Below are 16,894 nucleotides of genomic sequence, written 5' to 3'. Positions count from 1 at the left end.
AAGCTTTCAGCAGAACCCGTCAGTTGGTCCTGAATGGGCAAAGTAGCAGAATAAATGACTTGCAAACCAAATGTTTCCAACTGCCTGTAGTTCGCACCCCCCACCACCACACACTGTTGTTCCTCCAACTGGCCTCTTTGCCACTAGATTACAATACTAGTGAACTAGGGACTGGTAGAACAATCCGCTGAGTGCATTGGAGGACTAGGAATCTGGCATTCCCAGACATATCGTGTTTTGCAGGGTCTTTAGTAGTAGTTTTGTCTTCATTACTGCAAAGATGGGCAGCAGGAGTCCTGAGTATCCAATGTTCTCCATGTATGGGGCCATTTAATTTGTATCTTTATTTTAGCAACTGAATTGCTTTAAAACTGCAAACACTGTGAAAGGCCTGTTCATTATTTAAACAGAGTGGAATTTCGGAGTATAGTACAGTTCCAGCATTTACCAAATAGCATTAGTTCTTCACTAATTGATTTAACCTGTTGTCTGCAGCCTCTCTGTCTTGTCCTCCCTTTTCTCTGTGACCACCATGGAGCCCTCACATTAATGAAAAGCGAGCAGCTTCTGTATTTTTATCTTTCCCGAGTTCTTTCCCGTTTCCTTAAAATCAGATTTCCGAAAATTGTTGCAGCGCCTCTCGCAGCATGAAGAATTTGTCGTTCTCTATCAGGCAATTATCTCCATCATAAGTCTATCTACCTTTTCACCTCTGTGCAAATTCTTATCTGCCTCCTGCGCCAAAATGATAAAGGTTTTCTCCTGTCGGCCCTATCAAACCCGCGATAGCAATTTTCCAACCAACGTAGTGTTGTGAGATGCATCTCCGCCCCGGTCTGACGCCGTGTGTTGATTTCCGTAAAGCTGGAAAGACCGGGTAAACACTTTAGGTTTGTGAGTGCTCTTATTTCCTGCAGTTGTCAGATCGTTTCGTTATCGTATTACTAAAACATGATTAGACCGCGTTCCAGGAAGAGCCTAAGTGCTGGGTGAAAGGATTCCAGGAAAGAGGAGACGTCGATAGGAACCACCGAACTGAAGACCGGATGTAGCTTCTCCTGCTCTACAAGATACCAGGAATTACAGCCATGTGCAAATGTTTGGGCACCCCTGGTCAAATGACATGTTCCATTGATTCTCTAACGTAAATAGATGTTAACACAACCTAATCAACAAACTTAAAGCTAACCTATATCTGGGCAATTCAATGCACAGTTACTGTTTATTTATAGGGTATGACAGGATAGAATAAACAAAACATAAAATGTGGCTTCTGCAAAGGTCTGGGCTCCATTTTCGGTATTACCTGCCTCCTAGAAGTTTCTGTCTCCACCAAACTTGTGGAATGAAAACAGTATCTGATCACCACAAACTGAAAAATCTATGTAATTAATTTTTAATATTCAAAGCAAGCTTACCCTTCCATCCATGTCTCCATTATTTCTTTTGTTGAGAAATAATTTTGAAACCCCCCTTTCCCCCCAGCATTTGTAGCTGTGACCATCTTTAGTAAGGGCAGATGATTAATGTAGCATGTACCTCCTGGAATGCAGCTGCCCTTGGCTCAGGCATGCAGGTGAGAGGGTGTACTTAACTGAGAAACCCCTCCTCCTTTTCTCCAGATGCAAGGAAAACAAAAAAAAGCCCATGAAGGCTCCTGGGATGTATGACGACATTTTTGCCTAGGCCACAAACCAGGAAGCAACTGTTTTGCTTTGCATCTATTCAAGGTTTTTGCAGTAAATCCAAGGAAGCAATTAAAGCTCTGTAGTGTAATAATGTGCTTTTACTATTACAATTTCAGGAAAACGGTACAAGACTGATAGTACAAGCTATCTATCTTTCCTAACAAATAAAGTACAATATATGCAATAGGTATACTAAACATCTACTTAAAGGAGAAGTACAGCCAACACTTGTTGGGCTGTTGTTCTCCTGTGCATCACAGGAGTGCAATTCGTTCTGCACACCAGTGACCCCTTGTCAGCAGATGAATGATGTCACAGAGCCAGTTCAGGCTCACGCAAGATCGTGGCGATAAAGTCAGGATCCACCCATATTCCTGGACTGACATCTGGCTCAGCCTCTCAGGGAGCTGGCCATTCCCGTCCCCTCCACAGCCCAGTGCTCCAGTGAGCGAGCGCGTTCAGGGGGAAAAACAGAGAGCTGTTGAATGTCACTAGCTCTCTGCTTTGCAACCCCCCGCCCCCGGGAGCTGTGAGAACCGAGCAATCGGCAGTGTTTGATTGCTCGGTTCTCGGTTTTGGAGCCGGCGGGGGACCATTGCTGCATCCACCTAGGTAAGAATGAATAAAAATATATATTTATCGTCCCATACTTCTCTTTTAACTTGGACCTTCCTTGAGATGAAGTCTTCTCCCAGGATTCTCAATACAGTTTTTTCTCTGAAGTCCTGCAAACAAGTGTTCCTAGTGGTCCGTCCTTTGTCTTGAGCACATGGCTTGTTCAAGTCCTTTCCCCTCTCCCTCACTTCCTGCCTACATAATTTCCTGTAGCATTGCTTCGTGTGCTGAGCTTCACAAACCAGTCCAACAAGTTTGTTAGCATAATAATAGGGGAGGCCTAGCTTCTAAAACAATGCATGGTCTTAAAAAATGTTTTTCCATATTTATGCTAAAAAATAGATTCTCTAAAATAGCCATAGAAACATAGCAACTGAAGAAATTTACTTTTTACTAATGCTAGCAGCATAAGGATTAATAATAGTTAATAATGATTGAGCAAGTTTAGTTCTGCTTTACCGTGAATTGGTGTATGGTGCTGTATTTGTGTCCCTGACAATCTCTCTTTTTTATGCCTCCTCACACACTCAATGACAGGACAATACACACAAGATATCCGTATTTTTGCTTTTGCATTGGCACAGAGTTCTTTGAATTCTAGTCTCACCTCACTGAAAAAAAAAAGTTTATCCACTTGGAAAAACTCATCATATTTCAACATTAATTGCTGATCTTCATCCTGGAGAATCTCTCAAAACAAATTAGTTATTCATCCCCATACAAGAAAGAAGAAAAAATTATCAAAGATGGAGATGAATCACTCTTGACACGTTTTCGTGATTTGGCACTGTAGAATTTAAATATGCTTTTTCTTTTTTTTTTTTTTTTTATTCATTTAAATTTTTTTCTTTCAGTCATCGAAAAGATGTTTATAACACTAGTCCTGGCCCTGTTCTTACTGACAGACAGATGATTTAGATGCAAAATTATTCACAAAGAAGTCACTCACAATGGTATTGCAGTGCAGCGTACTGGAAAAAATCAAAAGTCAACTGATTTTCATTTCTGCATCGTTTTCGGCAAATCGAGAACAAGGATGTAGAAATATTTGTCAGCACCGATGAGACTTATACTGAATTATTTTTGTAGTTTGTGAAGCGTGACTTTTTTTTTTTTAAGTGTAGAAAGCCAACCTGTACTGAGAGGATATGCAGGCCGCGATTGGTAAAAATGCTAATTGGCTAGAGGTTATGCTGATTTAAGGCCTGTGATACTTTGAGGGTACTAAAACATTTTTTCTTTGTATGGGTTTTCTGAGCCAGGCAACCTTTTCAACACATTAAAACATTAAAATACAAAATGGGAATTTGATTGTGGATGCACAATGCTTTGCTCCCAGTGTTGCCCATACCATTTAGTAAGGCCTCCTTCACATAGCCGTTTAGCTGCATACACATGGTTTCAGCAGGATCAGTCAGTGGATTTCTTTGGCTGGAATGACAGGTGCATACAAATAGCAGCAGCCTGTAAAAGGTAATGACAGGATAACAGCTGCTGTCACTGTATGCATGTAGCTGCACATCAAGTGGTTACCTACGGTTAAAGACAGGTGTCCAAGATTGGATGCAGTCAGATGCGTCCAGGCTCGGATACCCATCCTTAACAGAGGTAACTGATTGGTGTGCGGCTACATGCGAACAGTGACAGCAGCTGTTAGTCTGCCATTCCTTTATGCAGCCTGAGCAACCAACACTATGCACCTCTCATTCTAGCCACACGAATCTGTTGACTCATGCCGCTGAAATTCAATGTATTCAGCTAAATGGTCGCGTGAGGGAGACCTGAAGAGCTACTCCAACCAAAACGTGTTTTGATTGTTTTAAAACGGAGCAACGAAAGGCTATAGCCCCTCTGTGGTTTTTAATGCTGCCTGTGTTCCCATTGGGAAGACATTGATTCAGAGGGACAGGAAAATTATGGAAAACATCTCAAACAGGAACAGATACACCTGCAGTAATTCACATTTCTTTCTTATACATTGAGGGACACAGGAAGTCATATACTGTCGGGTTATACTGCCACCTACAGGATGGCTGGATACTGGGGGGGAAAAATAATCTATAGACCAGTCTGGTATGACCACTCCTATTCCCAGCATGCCTCTGTTTACGAGCATAGTCAAGAGCTGCAAAGGCACTGAAATGAATACGATTGTGTTATCTATGGGCTGGCATCTCATCCTAGGAAGTAGATGGTGACCCTGGATGATGCCTGAACAAGGATGGTCCTGTCCATCTGGAAAGAAAAGCAGATGAAGGATAGTGGGACAAAGTATTGTGATCTCTGTAAGAAATTAATAAATACCTGGAAGTATAACACAGACATATTACTTAGCATGCATGCAGGTAAGACGAAAAAGGTATCCAGCAGAGCCTCTGTTTAGTGTTCAGCCTATCACGGATGCCTTCTCATCCTCAGCCTCAGATGAGAGGACATCCGTGATAGACGAAACACTGAACAGAGGCTCTGCTGGGAAAATTACTGTTCCGCCTATCACGAAACAGCCTGAGGAGGAGGCGCCGTCTGACATCTCTAACAGGAGAAGGTAGGGAGATCGTCAAGGCATGTTACAGATGACACAGTGAGGCATGTTACAGATGGCACAGTGAGGCATGTTACATATGGCACAGTGAGGGATGTTACAGATGGCACAGTGAGGCATGTATGATGGCACAGTGAGGGGTCGTCTTATACAGTGAGTATATCCCAAAACCAATATTTTAGCTGGAAAATTAGGGGGTCGTCTTATACGCCAGCAAAAAAAAAGTCACAGTTACTTTGCTGAGTAACTAATTACTTTTTTAATGTAGTAACTGAGTCACTAACACAATTACTTTTTCGGAGAAGTAATTTGTAACTGTAACTAATTACTTTTTTAAAGTAAGATGAGCAACACTGGGTACCACTGCATCTCACAGTTAGGAAAAGATAGGGCACACAATCTGACTTAGTAAGTTCACTGGAAACTTTAACTTGCCCAGATTTCTCCTCTAAGCTTTTGAGAAAGAGGACTCATCTTGCCCTTCATTTTGTTTCACGTGGCGAAGTAACGTCAATAGTTCCTAGCCGTAATACCGTAGCACACAAGATGGCTGCCATCCATCCTGCAGCTGATGTTACATTTTCCTCTCCGTGCTTGTGTCTTTCCTGAGACAATTAAGAAATGCTTATCTAGATGTCTAGCCTGCCGGAGAGTCCCGTTCCTTGGGTTCTCGACAGACATATGATGAAATATTAATGCCGCAATAACTTTTGGACTATTATAGTTCCTATAATCTGCCAGGCTTCTGAAGCTTTCATTGAAGTGGTATCCTACTCTGCGGAGACACGGCTGTTAAATCAATGAATTCATAAATTATTGGTGTCACCTCTCTGATCTTCATTGGCGTGATGTCTGCATGGTAATCGGTATAAGCACTTGACCCTCTTTCTTCTCTTATCCTCAAGAAGTTACGGATAAACTGTGTACTCTACTGTTTCTCATCCACTGGTACATGCATCCCAGGGGGTACCTACTTTGGGTTCTACTCCGGCATCTTACAATATATAAATTAGAACACTTCAGAGTGTTAACAGAGTTTGAATCGTATATAAAATGAATGCTGGTAAATATTTATTTTAGTTCATTTAAGAAGTTCTAGTAAATAATTTAGTACTGGTTAAAAAGATTTGCCTATGTCATCTTTGAGAGGGTAGTAAATATTGGCTTTTATAAGAGGAGTACCTATTTAAAGGGTTATTACACCTTTTTTTTTTTTTGAAAAAATGAAATCGTAAACTAACACCTTACATCCTCTCCACCCTCCTTCCCCACTGTACTTACCTTGTGGGTGGTGCACTATTAGTGTGCAGCTGATCCAGAGATTTGAAATCCTTGCTCTTCTCCCCTTCAAATTATTTCATAAAGGTTTTGTAAAGGTACAATTTTTTTTCCTAAATAGCTTCCTTTACCTTAGTGCAGTCCTCCTTCACTTACCTCATCCTTTGATTTTGCTTTTAAATGTCCTTATTTCTTCTGAGAAATCCTCACTTCCTGTTCTTCTGTCTGTAACTCCACACAGTAATGCAAGGCTTTCTCCCTGGTGTGGAGTGTTGTCCTCACCCACTCCCTTGGACTACAGGAGAGTCAGGACGCCCACTAACGCACTCTATCTGCAACGTAGAGAGCGTCCTGACTTTCCTGTAATCCAAGGGAGGGGGCGAGCACAACACTCCACACCAGGGAGAAAGCCTTGCATTACTGTGTGTAGTTACAGACAGAAGAACAGGAAGTGAGGATTTCTCAGAAGAAATAAGGACATTTAAAAGCAAAATGGAAGGATGAGGCAAGTGAAGGAGGACTGCACTAAGGTAAAGGAAGCTATTTAGGAAAAAACAATTGTACCTTTACAACCCCTTTAAAATGCATATCAATTTATAACTTTTTTGAAATGCGTTTTTCTGGATATTTTTGTTGTTCTGTCTCACTGTTAAAATAAACCTACCATTAAATTTATAGACTGATCATTTCTTTGTCAGTGGGCAAACGTGCAAAATCAGCAGGGGATCAAATACTTTTTTCCCCTCGCTGTACATCAGGGATATGCAATTAGTGGACCTCCAGCTGTTGCAGAACTACAATTCCCATGAGGCAAAGCAAGACTCAGACATCCGCAAGCATGAACCCAGAGGCAGAGGCATGATGGGATCAGATCAGGCAGAGGCAAATTTTGATCCATGTGTGGGCACTGTGTTTGAACAGAAGTCCATCTGCTGATGGACTTCTGTTCAGCCCCCTTGTTGAAAAAATCTACTCAATCAGAGCTGCTGGTTATGGACTGCAGCACTGATCAGAGTATTCTGGCAACGGGGAGCTCTCCCCACTGTCAACATTATTTATTCATTCAACCCACTGGTTGGACGAAAAAAAAAAAAAACATACCTGTGGCCAGCCTTAGCTTCTCACCATGAACAAGAGAACAAATAAAGATTTCTGTGTACTTTATTCAAGGTCAGCGATATATAAAGCATAGCAGCTGGTAGTAGGTCAGCATATTGGCCGGGCAACCAGCATTTCCAGAAGCGATAACAGCCTTAGAATTTATGATGGGATTTACAGATGACATCTACCCAGGTATCTTATGTTATACTAATGTAGATACAACCTGCTGCAATTAGGATTTCCACCAGGGGTGGTTGTTAATCCTCCGAAATGCACCTTGCAGTGATTTCATACACATGTAATTCATCGCTCCCCAAAGAGCGGCTGACATTTTGTACAAGCCCATACAACCTTGTTCCTGAAGTCAATTACCGCTGCTTGTGCGGTAAACATTGGTATGAATCAAATGACATTTTATGATTCATGGATCTTGTGGGGGAATGATATACAATGGACTTGTGTGTTCAGCCATTCTCCCATTGTTCAGCCAGCTACAATGAAGGCCTCTTTGCGTGGCATTATGAGCTTTGCATGGTCACTTTCTCTTTTCTTTTTTTTTTTTCTTCTTAATCCTCCAAATTACATATCAGGTTCAATTCACTAAGCTATAAATATTATTTGCTGTAACGATGCAACGGAAGCTGAAAATAACAATTATGACAAATAACACGCGTTATAAATTAGTGAATTGAGCCTATTGCGGTATTGAATCCAAAAGCAAACCTTTATTATATTGCAGCTTAAAGGGGAGTTCCAGGCGTTTTCTATGTTCAATAAAAGTCAGCAGCTACAAAAAGTGTAGCTGCTGGCTTTTAACCACTTAAGCCCGGTTAAAGACCGCTGGTCAAAGACCAGAGCACTTTTTGCGATTCGGCACTGCGTCGCTTTAACTGAAAATTGCGCGATCGTGCGATGTGGCTTCCAAACAAAATTGGCGTCCTTTTTTTCCCACAAAGAGAGTTTTCTTTTGGTGGTATTTGATCACCTCTGCGGTTTTTAGTTTTTGCGCTATAAACAAAAATAGAGTGACAATTTTGAAAAAAATTAATATTTTTTACTTTTTACCATAATAAATATCCCCCAAAAATATATATATATAAAAAAAAAGAATGTTTTCCTCAGTTTAGGACGATACGTATTCTATATATTTTTCGTAAAAAAAAATCGCAATAAGCATTTATTAATTGGTTTGCGCAAAAGTTATAGCGTTTACAAAATAGGGGGTCGTTTTATGGCATTTTTATAAAAAAAAATTTTTTTTTACCAGTAATGGCGGCGATCAGAGATTGTTTTCGGTACTGTGACATTATGGCAGGCACTTTTGACACATTTTTGGGACCATTGGCATTTTTATAGTGATCAGTGCTATAAAAATGTATTGATTACTATAAAAATGCCACTGGCCAACAGGGGGGGGGGGGGGCAGGCAGTAGGGGATAATCAGCACATACACCCTGCGCACACCTATGTTGTCAGCCCGGCTGGTGTAGAGAACATCTCCCCTTTTATGTTATGGAGATGAGGGAAGAGATCTGTAGTCTAGCAAGGTAAGAACTTAGGCAGGGCTCACAGTGCTGCTCAGGATTGCAGTGCAGCAGAGGTAGAGTGCTCCGTCATTTGGGTGCTCACTGGATTTCAGACAGAAACAACATGCGCTTTTCTGTATTTGCACATTTCTCCATGTTTTATCTCTTTAGAATAGCTGGATTCATTATAGAGATGCCCATATTTCTTGGCTCTCTGGTGGTGCCATAGTTTGCCGTTGTGCTTCCACCCATCGTTCTGCTGGGTACTGTGCCTATCTGTTACATTGTTGCGGCTGGTTTTTGGGCATATCAGGAGATGAGCCCCCATATGAAATATCCAGCAGGTAGTGGGGGCTTCTCATTGTTGCCACGACAGTCTGCGTGATACTGCAAAACATTTAATAAATTTACTATTTCACCAACCAAAAACTGAAATATAATCTTTGGGCATATATACTGTAGTGTAGAGAACAGCGTTGTGCACTAATCTAAAGCAGCCAATCAGAATTTTGCTCTGTGGGTTTGATGTGTTTGAATTGTGATGAAGCACCCCGTCTTCCACTATGATATGCAACATGTGCATGTTTGCTTGCTGCTGGCGCCACCCACTGGAGCTCGCTGGTCCTTCCTGTAAACCTCACTGCTAGAGTTCATAGTGTGCTTGTAATACAGTGATAATGCATTGATAATACATTGATAATACATTGATAATGCATTGATAATGCATTCATAATACATTGATAATACATTGATAATGCATTCATAATACATTGATAATGCATTCATAATACATTGATAATGCATTCATAATACATTGATAATAGATAATACAGTGATAATGCATTGATAATACATTGATAATGCATTGATAATACATTGATAATACATTGATAATGCATTGATAATACATTGATAATACAGTGATAATACATTGATAATACATTGATAATACATTGATAATGCATTGATAATGCAGTGATAATGCATTGATAATACATTGATAATGCATTGATAATACATTGATAATGCATTGATAATGCATTGATAATGCATTGATAATACATTGATAATGCATTGATAATGCATTGATAATGCATTGATCATACATTGATAATGCATTGATAATGCATTGATAATGCATTGATAATACATTGATAATACATTGATAATACATTGATAATACAGTGATAATACAGTGATAATACATTGATAATACATTGATAATGCATTGATAATACATTGATAATGCATTGATAATGCATTGATAATGCATTGATAATGCATTGATAATACAGTGATAATACATTGATAATGCATTGATAATACATTGATAATGCATTGATAATGCTTCTGTTTGCAAAGTAATACCAAGTACAAAATGTATCAGCAGCTTTGCTAACGTGACAATCTGATTTGTACATTATACAGTAGATTTGACAAACTTCACCAAGCGAACATGTGAATACACAGCTTAAAGCGGGGGTTCACCCTTAGAGGGCACTTTTCCCCCTTAGATTCCTGCTCGTTATTACTAGGGGAATCGGCTATTTATTTTAAAATATGTGCAGTACTTACCCGTTTACGAGACGCATCCTCTCCGTCGCTTCCGGGTATGGGCTTCGGGAATGGGCGTTCCTTCTTGATTGACAGGTTTCCGAGAGGCTTCCGACGGTCGCATCCATCGCGTCACGATTTTCCGAAAGAAGCCGAACGTCGGTGCGCAGGCGCAGTATAGAGCCGCACCGACGTTCGGCTTCTTTCGGCTACGAGTGACGCGATGGATGCGACCGTCGGAAGCCACTCGGAAGAATGTCAATCAAGAAGGAACGCCCATTCCCGAAGCCCATACCCGAAAGCGACGGAAGAAGATGCAGCTCGAAAACGGGTAAGTACTGCACATATTTTAATATAAATAGCCGATTCCCCTAGACCGAACGAGCAGGAAGCTAAGGGGAGATTTTTTTTTTTTTTTTAAATGGGTGAACTCCCGCTTTAAGAATATATATATATATATATATATATATATATATATATATATATATATATATAATCATTTTATATAAAATCACCAGAATTAAAAAAATACCTGTCATGAGTGAAATACATCGCTGATTCCTAAATGCTTGTTACCTGACTGTCATGCTGATCCTCTGGCTTCAATGCTTTCTGTCTTTATGAATGTCTGGTAGGGTATGCTAAGTTTTTATGTATGGTCCTAATTGCAGGTACCATAAGGTGCCTGTGCACACACAAAGTAATATTTAACCCAAAAGCAAACATTTATTATATTGCAGCTTACAAACCCTTAGGCCTTGTACACACGGCCAGACATGTCCGATGAAAGCGGTCCGCGGACCGTTTTCATCGGACATGTCTGCTGGGAGGTTTTGGTCTGATGTGTGTACACACCATCAGACCAAAATTCCCGTGGACAGAGAACGCGGTGACGTATACGACACCAACGTTCTCTGACGCGGAAGTTCAATGCTTCCACGCATGCGTCGAATCAATTTGACGCGTGCGCGGGATTTCGGGCCGCTGGTTATACGTCATAACCAGCAGACATGTCCGATGAGTCATACTGACCATCGGACATGTCCGACGGACATGGTTCCAGCGGACAAGTTAAGAAACTTTTGTCCGCTGGAAACCTGTCCGCTCGGCCAGGAATCCGGTCCGCTAGGCCCTACACACAGTCGGACATGTCCGCGGAAACTGCAGACATGTTCGGTCGTGTGTACGAGATCTTAGATGTGATGGCTGCATTAGCTTTTTTGTTTTAGGCTTACCTCCTTCTATTTCAATCTGGTGATCTGGCCAGTAAGTCTGTTGTTTTTCAAAAGAACAAGCTGTCCAGCAAATGTATCGGTTTGCCGAGACAAGATAAACCATTTACCACTGGCAGGGGTGCTTCCAATTATCAGCTTTTATTTTTGTGAAACATTTATTCCAAAAGAAAAAAAAGAATAGTTTGCTGTAACCGCTTATTAAGTGTGAGCTGGAGTTTGGCTTTACAGTGGAACCTCAGATTGCGAGTAACGCAGTTAACAACAGTACCACATTTGGGCACCAGTGACACTCGGAGACGCTCGTAAACACTCAGAAATATTCCGTTACCAAGTTTTTCCAGGCCTTTTTGAGGGTTTTCAACTGCATCTGAACAGTCTGTGAGTATTTCCGAGTCTCTCCTGGTCTCTCTGGCACCACCCACCTCTGGTCACGTGCAGTATTACATGCCATAGACATCAATGCGGAACAAATTATTTTCTTTTCCATTGGCGTCTATAGAGAAACTCGCTTTGATATGCTTTGGATTACAAGCATTTTCCTGGAACGGATTATGCTCCTAATCCAAGGTTCCACTGTATTTGTTAGTGTATCTAAATCTGTTAGTACATCTAATACTCCCCCAGAGTTGCAATTCTGCTATCCAAAGATGCCGTCTGTGCTCCTTGATCCAGAGTAGAGGCACTCTAATACAGGAGGTGTGTTACTGGCAGGATCACCAGGTGAAGAAAAAAGAGCCTAAAAAAGAAAACATCTAATGATTGGTGAGCTGCAGTATATGTATATGCAGTATATGTATACATTTTTGGTTTGAGGTTTAATACCGCTTTAAGTATACACTAGTAGAATTTCAAATGAAAATTCATACAAAAAATCTTAGGAAAATGTATATGAAAATTAGGACATTCAAATATCATTTGAAAGTAGTGAAAGATTTAATTTGCTTTTAACATTCAATTTTGAAATGAGTGGATTTTACCAAATGAATACCACATACACTCTACAACTCGTACATTCGAGAACACATTTCCATCCTTCTCAAATTTTCTCGTCCCTGCAGTTGAAATCGAATGTCGATTTGACCCCCACTAATGATTGGGAAAAACAGGTGAACATTCTTACAATGAGAACTGTCCAATGAAACTCTATTAGTGTATACCCAGGTTAAGAGGAGAACTCGGTCTTTCCACACACTTTACACTAACCTGTGAGTCCAGATGCGATCTGAGACCTTCCATTTTCATACCCGGAACACAAAAGAGTGTACCGCAGCGGAATTCAGCCGCTCAGAGCAAGCAATGTATTCCATCAATAAATATAAAGCGTCCTCAGATTGGCTGAGTAAAAGGTTGTGACATCATCAGCCTGGTCACTCTGACTCAGAGGAAGCTTTGTAATCATTGATAGAATACATTTCTTGCTTTGAGTGGCTGAGCGGCGCTGTGGTAGACTCTTCTGTGTGCTCTGCAATGTATTCTATCAATGAATACAAAGCTTCCTCTGATTGGCTGAGTCCGAGGTTGTGACATCATCAGCCTGCCTCAGAGGAAGCTTTGTAATCATTGATCGAATACATTTCTTGCTCTGAGCGGAGCTGTGGTAGACTCTTCTGTGTGCTCCGCAATGTATTCTATCAATGAATACAAAGCTTCCTCTGATTGGCTGAGTCCGAGGTTGTGACATCATCAGCCTGCCTCAGAGGAAGCTTTGTAATCATTGATAGAATGCATTTCTTGCTTTGAGTGGCTGAGCGGCGCTGTGGTAGACTCTTCTGTGTGCTCCGCAATGTATGATGTAAAAGAATGGCCCGGGACACCCAGAGACTTTTGAAGGATGTGGGGTACTCCTGTGCCAGCGTCACTAATGACTCTTGGGTCTAGGGTCATCCTGTGCCCCTTTTGGGCATAGGGTGACTGAGAAATATTAATTATAAATTACTTGAGATGGGACATTACTGATAATTCATGTATTGCAGGATATCTTGAAATATTACAAGTTGTTCTGAACTCAACAGGTCAATAGGCTCCTGAAAGACATTCCATTGTCCATTGTGTGATGCTGTGATACTAATACTGTGTTGTGTCTATTGTACTGATTAAGTCTGGAAGGTCAGATCTCTCCTTTCAGGAGTAGGGAATTAGCATGTCAATTATGTTTAGTAAGGGAATGTGGTTGTGTGAAAAGTCTATTGACGATACTATGTGATAGGAATAGCAGGTGAGAGTCATAACGTCCGACTTCTCAGGTGTAGTAATTAGGTCATGTTAAATTGGTGCCAAAACGTCTGACATAGAAATGTGTATTATGCAGGTGAATCACTTAGTATCGGAGTCCGGACGTCTGGGGAATAATTAACTTCTCTGAATGTCATTATCTAAAAGAATGTGATTGAAGCCCCATTGTGTGATGTGTGCGTGGAGAGTTCCTTTGATTACTGTAACATATTTGTACTGTATATAAGAAAGCTAAGGAACCATTAAAGTTCATTCATTCATTTGAAACCAGAAAGAACAGAGCTTCTGTCGCGTTAATTCTGGGGGAATTCTTATGGAATGGATCGGGTCCTGTCTGTTGGATGGTTGGAGTGTCAGATAAGCTGTTGTGGTTGATGGAATGGGAATATCGTAAACGGTGGTGACCGTTACATATACTATCAATGAATACAACGCTTCCTCTGATTGGCTGAGTCAGAGGTTGTGACAGCATCAGCCCGCCTCTCTTACTCAGCCAATCGGAGGAAGATTTGTATTTACTGATAGAATACATTGCTTGCTGTGAGCGGCTGTGCGCCACTGTGGTAGACTTTTCTGTGTGCTCTGCAATGTATTCTATCAATGAATACAAAGCTTTGTCTGATTCGCTGAGCCAGAGGTTGTGACAGCATCAGCCCGCCTCTCTGACTCAGCCAATCAAAGGAAGCTTTGTATTCTTTGATGGAATACATTGCTTGCTCTGAGTGGCTGAGTGCCCCTGTGGTAGACTCTTCTGTGTTTTTCGTGTATGAGAGAGGAAGTCTCGGCTCGCACCCGGAACACAGTGCTGTATGTAGCCGCGGCTACATACAGTTTATACAGCACATCCAGCGGCCTCTCAGATTAGTGAGGAATATGGCCAGCATGGCCCAAACAAACTATATAAAATGTGTGGAAAGATGGAGTTCTGCTTTAACCTGACTCACATGGATTGTTTTTTTTTATTGGTCAACCAACGGGCTTCCCCATCCACGCAAGCAAGATGGATGGAGGAAGCCTCTCTACTATGTTATTGTATTATGACAGTTGTGACCCCCCTTCGCTGTCAGAATACACTTATCAGTGCTGCAGCTGATTTGAGTAAAGTCGATCATTAGATTGACTTATTTTGAATGAGAAAAGCCATAGATGGATCAAAATTTGTCTGGTCCCTGCTGGTCCTCTAAAATTCACCAAAATAGTGCAAGACCCATAGAGATGTGGATATGTTGCATTTTGAAATGCCCAAGGAGCATGCCATTATGTAACTCAACTCACAATTATGGAGGGAAATACACGTGTATTATGGTTAATCTACAATGCATGTAGAGTTTAAGGTCTAGTTTGGACACAATGAGCCAACCTAACCACCAAAATAGTACAAGACCCATAGGGGTTAATTTACTAAAGGAAAATAGGCTGTGCACTTTGCAGTTGCTCCAAAGCTTAGTTTGCAAATAATACCCAATCACATGCAAGGAAAAAAAAAAAAAAAAACAGCATTTTTGCTCGCACATGATTGGATGATGGAAGTCAGAAGAGCGTCTGCTCATTTACTAAGCTCTGGAGGAACTGCACTTTTCAAAGTTCACTATTTGCCTCTAGTAAATCAACCCCTATGGGCGCTATTTTGGTGGTTAGGTAGGCTCATTGTGTCCAAACCTGCTGGTAGGATACTTTAAAATCAACATATATTGTAATTTAACCATAACACGCATGCATTTCCCTCCAAAATTTTGTTGAGTTACCACCCCATAGAGATGTAGCTATGTTGCATTTGGAGCATGCCATTATGTAACTCAACTCACAATTTTGGAGGTAAATGTACATATGTTATGGTTAATCTACAATATATGTAAATTTAAGGTATCCTACCAACTGATTTGGACACAATGAGCCAACCGAACCGCCAATCAACGTGCTACTGAAAACTGTTCCATTAATATGCACGTTCTTATTCCTTGAACGTAATGTAATGGAGGAAAGGGAGCCGACAAACCTCTGTGACTCCAGCCTGGAGGAAAGTCTGTTAATTGGCCAGAAATATCCCGTCTGCCCCCCCCCCCCCCGACTCAACTGGGAGTGTCAATCATTATCCATTCTTGATGAAACCAGCTATGAATATGATGGTGGGTTGGCTAATTAAAAACTGATTTCTGATTGGCTCGTGTTCTTTGCACTTTTATTAAATTAGCCTTTTTCTGCTTTTGTAATCCTAAACAATCCAGGCCATTTGCTTTATTTTGCTCCTGTAATTACTTAAACCCCCCAGTTCTTCTATCACACCGCTCTTATGAAGTCGTACCATGATGTAGTCCATGTAGTCCTGTAGTCCAGTTCACGGAGTGTCTGCTCATCTATGTCAGCTTTGTTTAAATGGAGCTGCCTGCCACATGTTTATTAACCTTGATGGAATAACACCCATCAGTACCCTCCCTACACATCCCCCCCCACCCAAGGAAAAAAAAATCCTTGTCTTCTCACTTGCTGTAAAGAAAGCCTTTAACATCGGCTCGTATCTCTTATCCAGCGTCTATTGGTCCAATGCAATTGACAAGCAGCTCGCGTCAAAAGGAAATATCTAGGTTTAATTGTTAGCCAAGTCCTTCGTAATCCAGGGGAGCGTTTGAGATTCTGTCCAAGTGTTCGCTTTTCCCAGGCCGCCGAGGTCTGTTCTCCCCCAGCCTCCGGGCTTCTGCAGCATCGCTAATGCAGATAGATTTGTGTTCTCTCTCTCTTTCTCGTTCCCCCCTTTTCTTTTTTTTTTTTTTTCCTCCTCTCTCTCGCTCTCTCTCTCTCTCCTCCTCTTGTTTTCTCTCTCTCCCTCTCGTACTCCGCTTTGATTCGTTCTAAACAGACTGATAACTCCGATGCTGAGGAGAATCCTGCTATTGCCGTGCAGATGGCTACATTAGAATGATATACCTTGGGATTTATCTTAGATGAACATAACATTTGTATGCTAATGTTGATCTCTCCCTTGTTGCCGTTTTGCAGGACTGCCAGTCCCAAAGAAGAGCCCAAAGTCGGTGAGTCCTTTATTATTATTATTTTTTTATATATTGCCAGTATGTTTTTTTTTTCAGATTCTGTGCTTTTAATGCTGTGATGTAAAGATTTTTTTAT

The 16,894-nt window shown here is 41.1% G+C and overlaps 1 protein-coding gene across 10 annotated transcripts in view; it reads left to right on the top strand.

The window, feature by feature from the left end:
* MAGI1 (membrane associated guanylate kinase, WW and PDZ domain containing 1) overlaps positions 1-16,894 on the top strand; it is a 693,886-nt gene that overhangs the window by 598,733 nt on the left and 78,259 nt on the right. For all 10 annotated transcript variants that reach the window (XM_040359187.1, XM_040359189.1, XM_040359182.1 and 7 more), the window contains one exon: positions 16,766-16,797. In XM_040359187.1, coding sequence (XP_040215121.1) covers positions 16,766-16,797 — 32 coding nt within the window. The remainder of the gene's footprint in view (positions 1-16,765; positions 16,798-16,894) is intronic.

The sequence above is a fragment of the Rana temporaria genome, chromosome 7, assembly GCF_905171775.1.
Source record: "Rana temporaria chromosome 7, aRanTem1.1, whole genome shotgun sequence".
NCBI lineage: Eukaryota > Metazoa > Chordata > Amphibia > Anura > Ranidae > Rana > Rana temporaria.
This window is presented reverse-complemented; position numbering and strand designations above follow the sequence as displayed.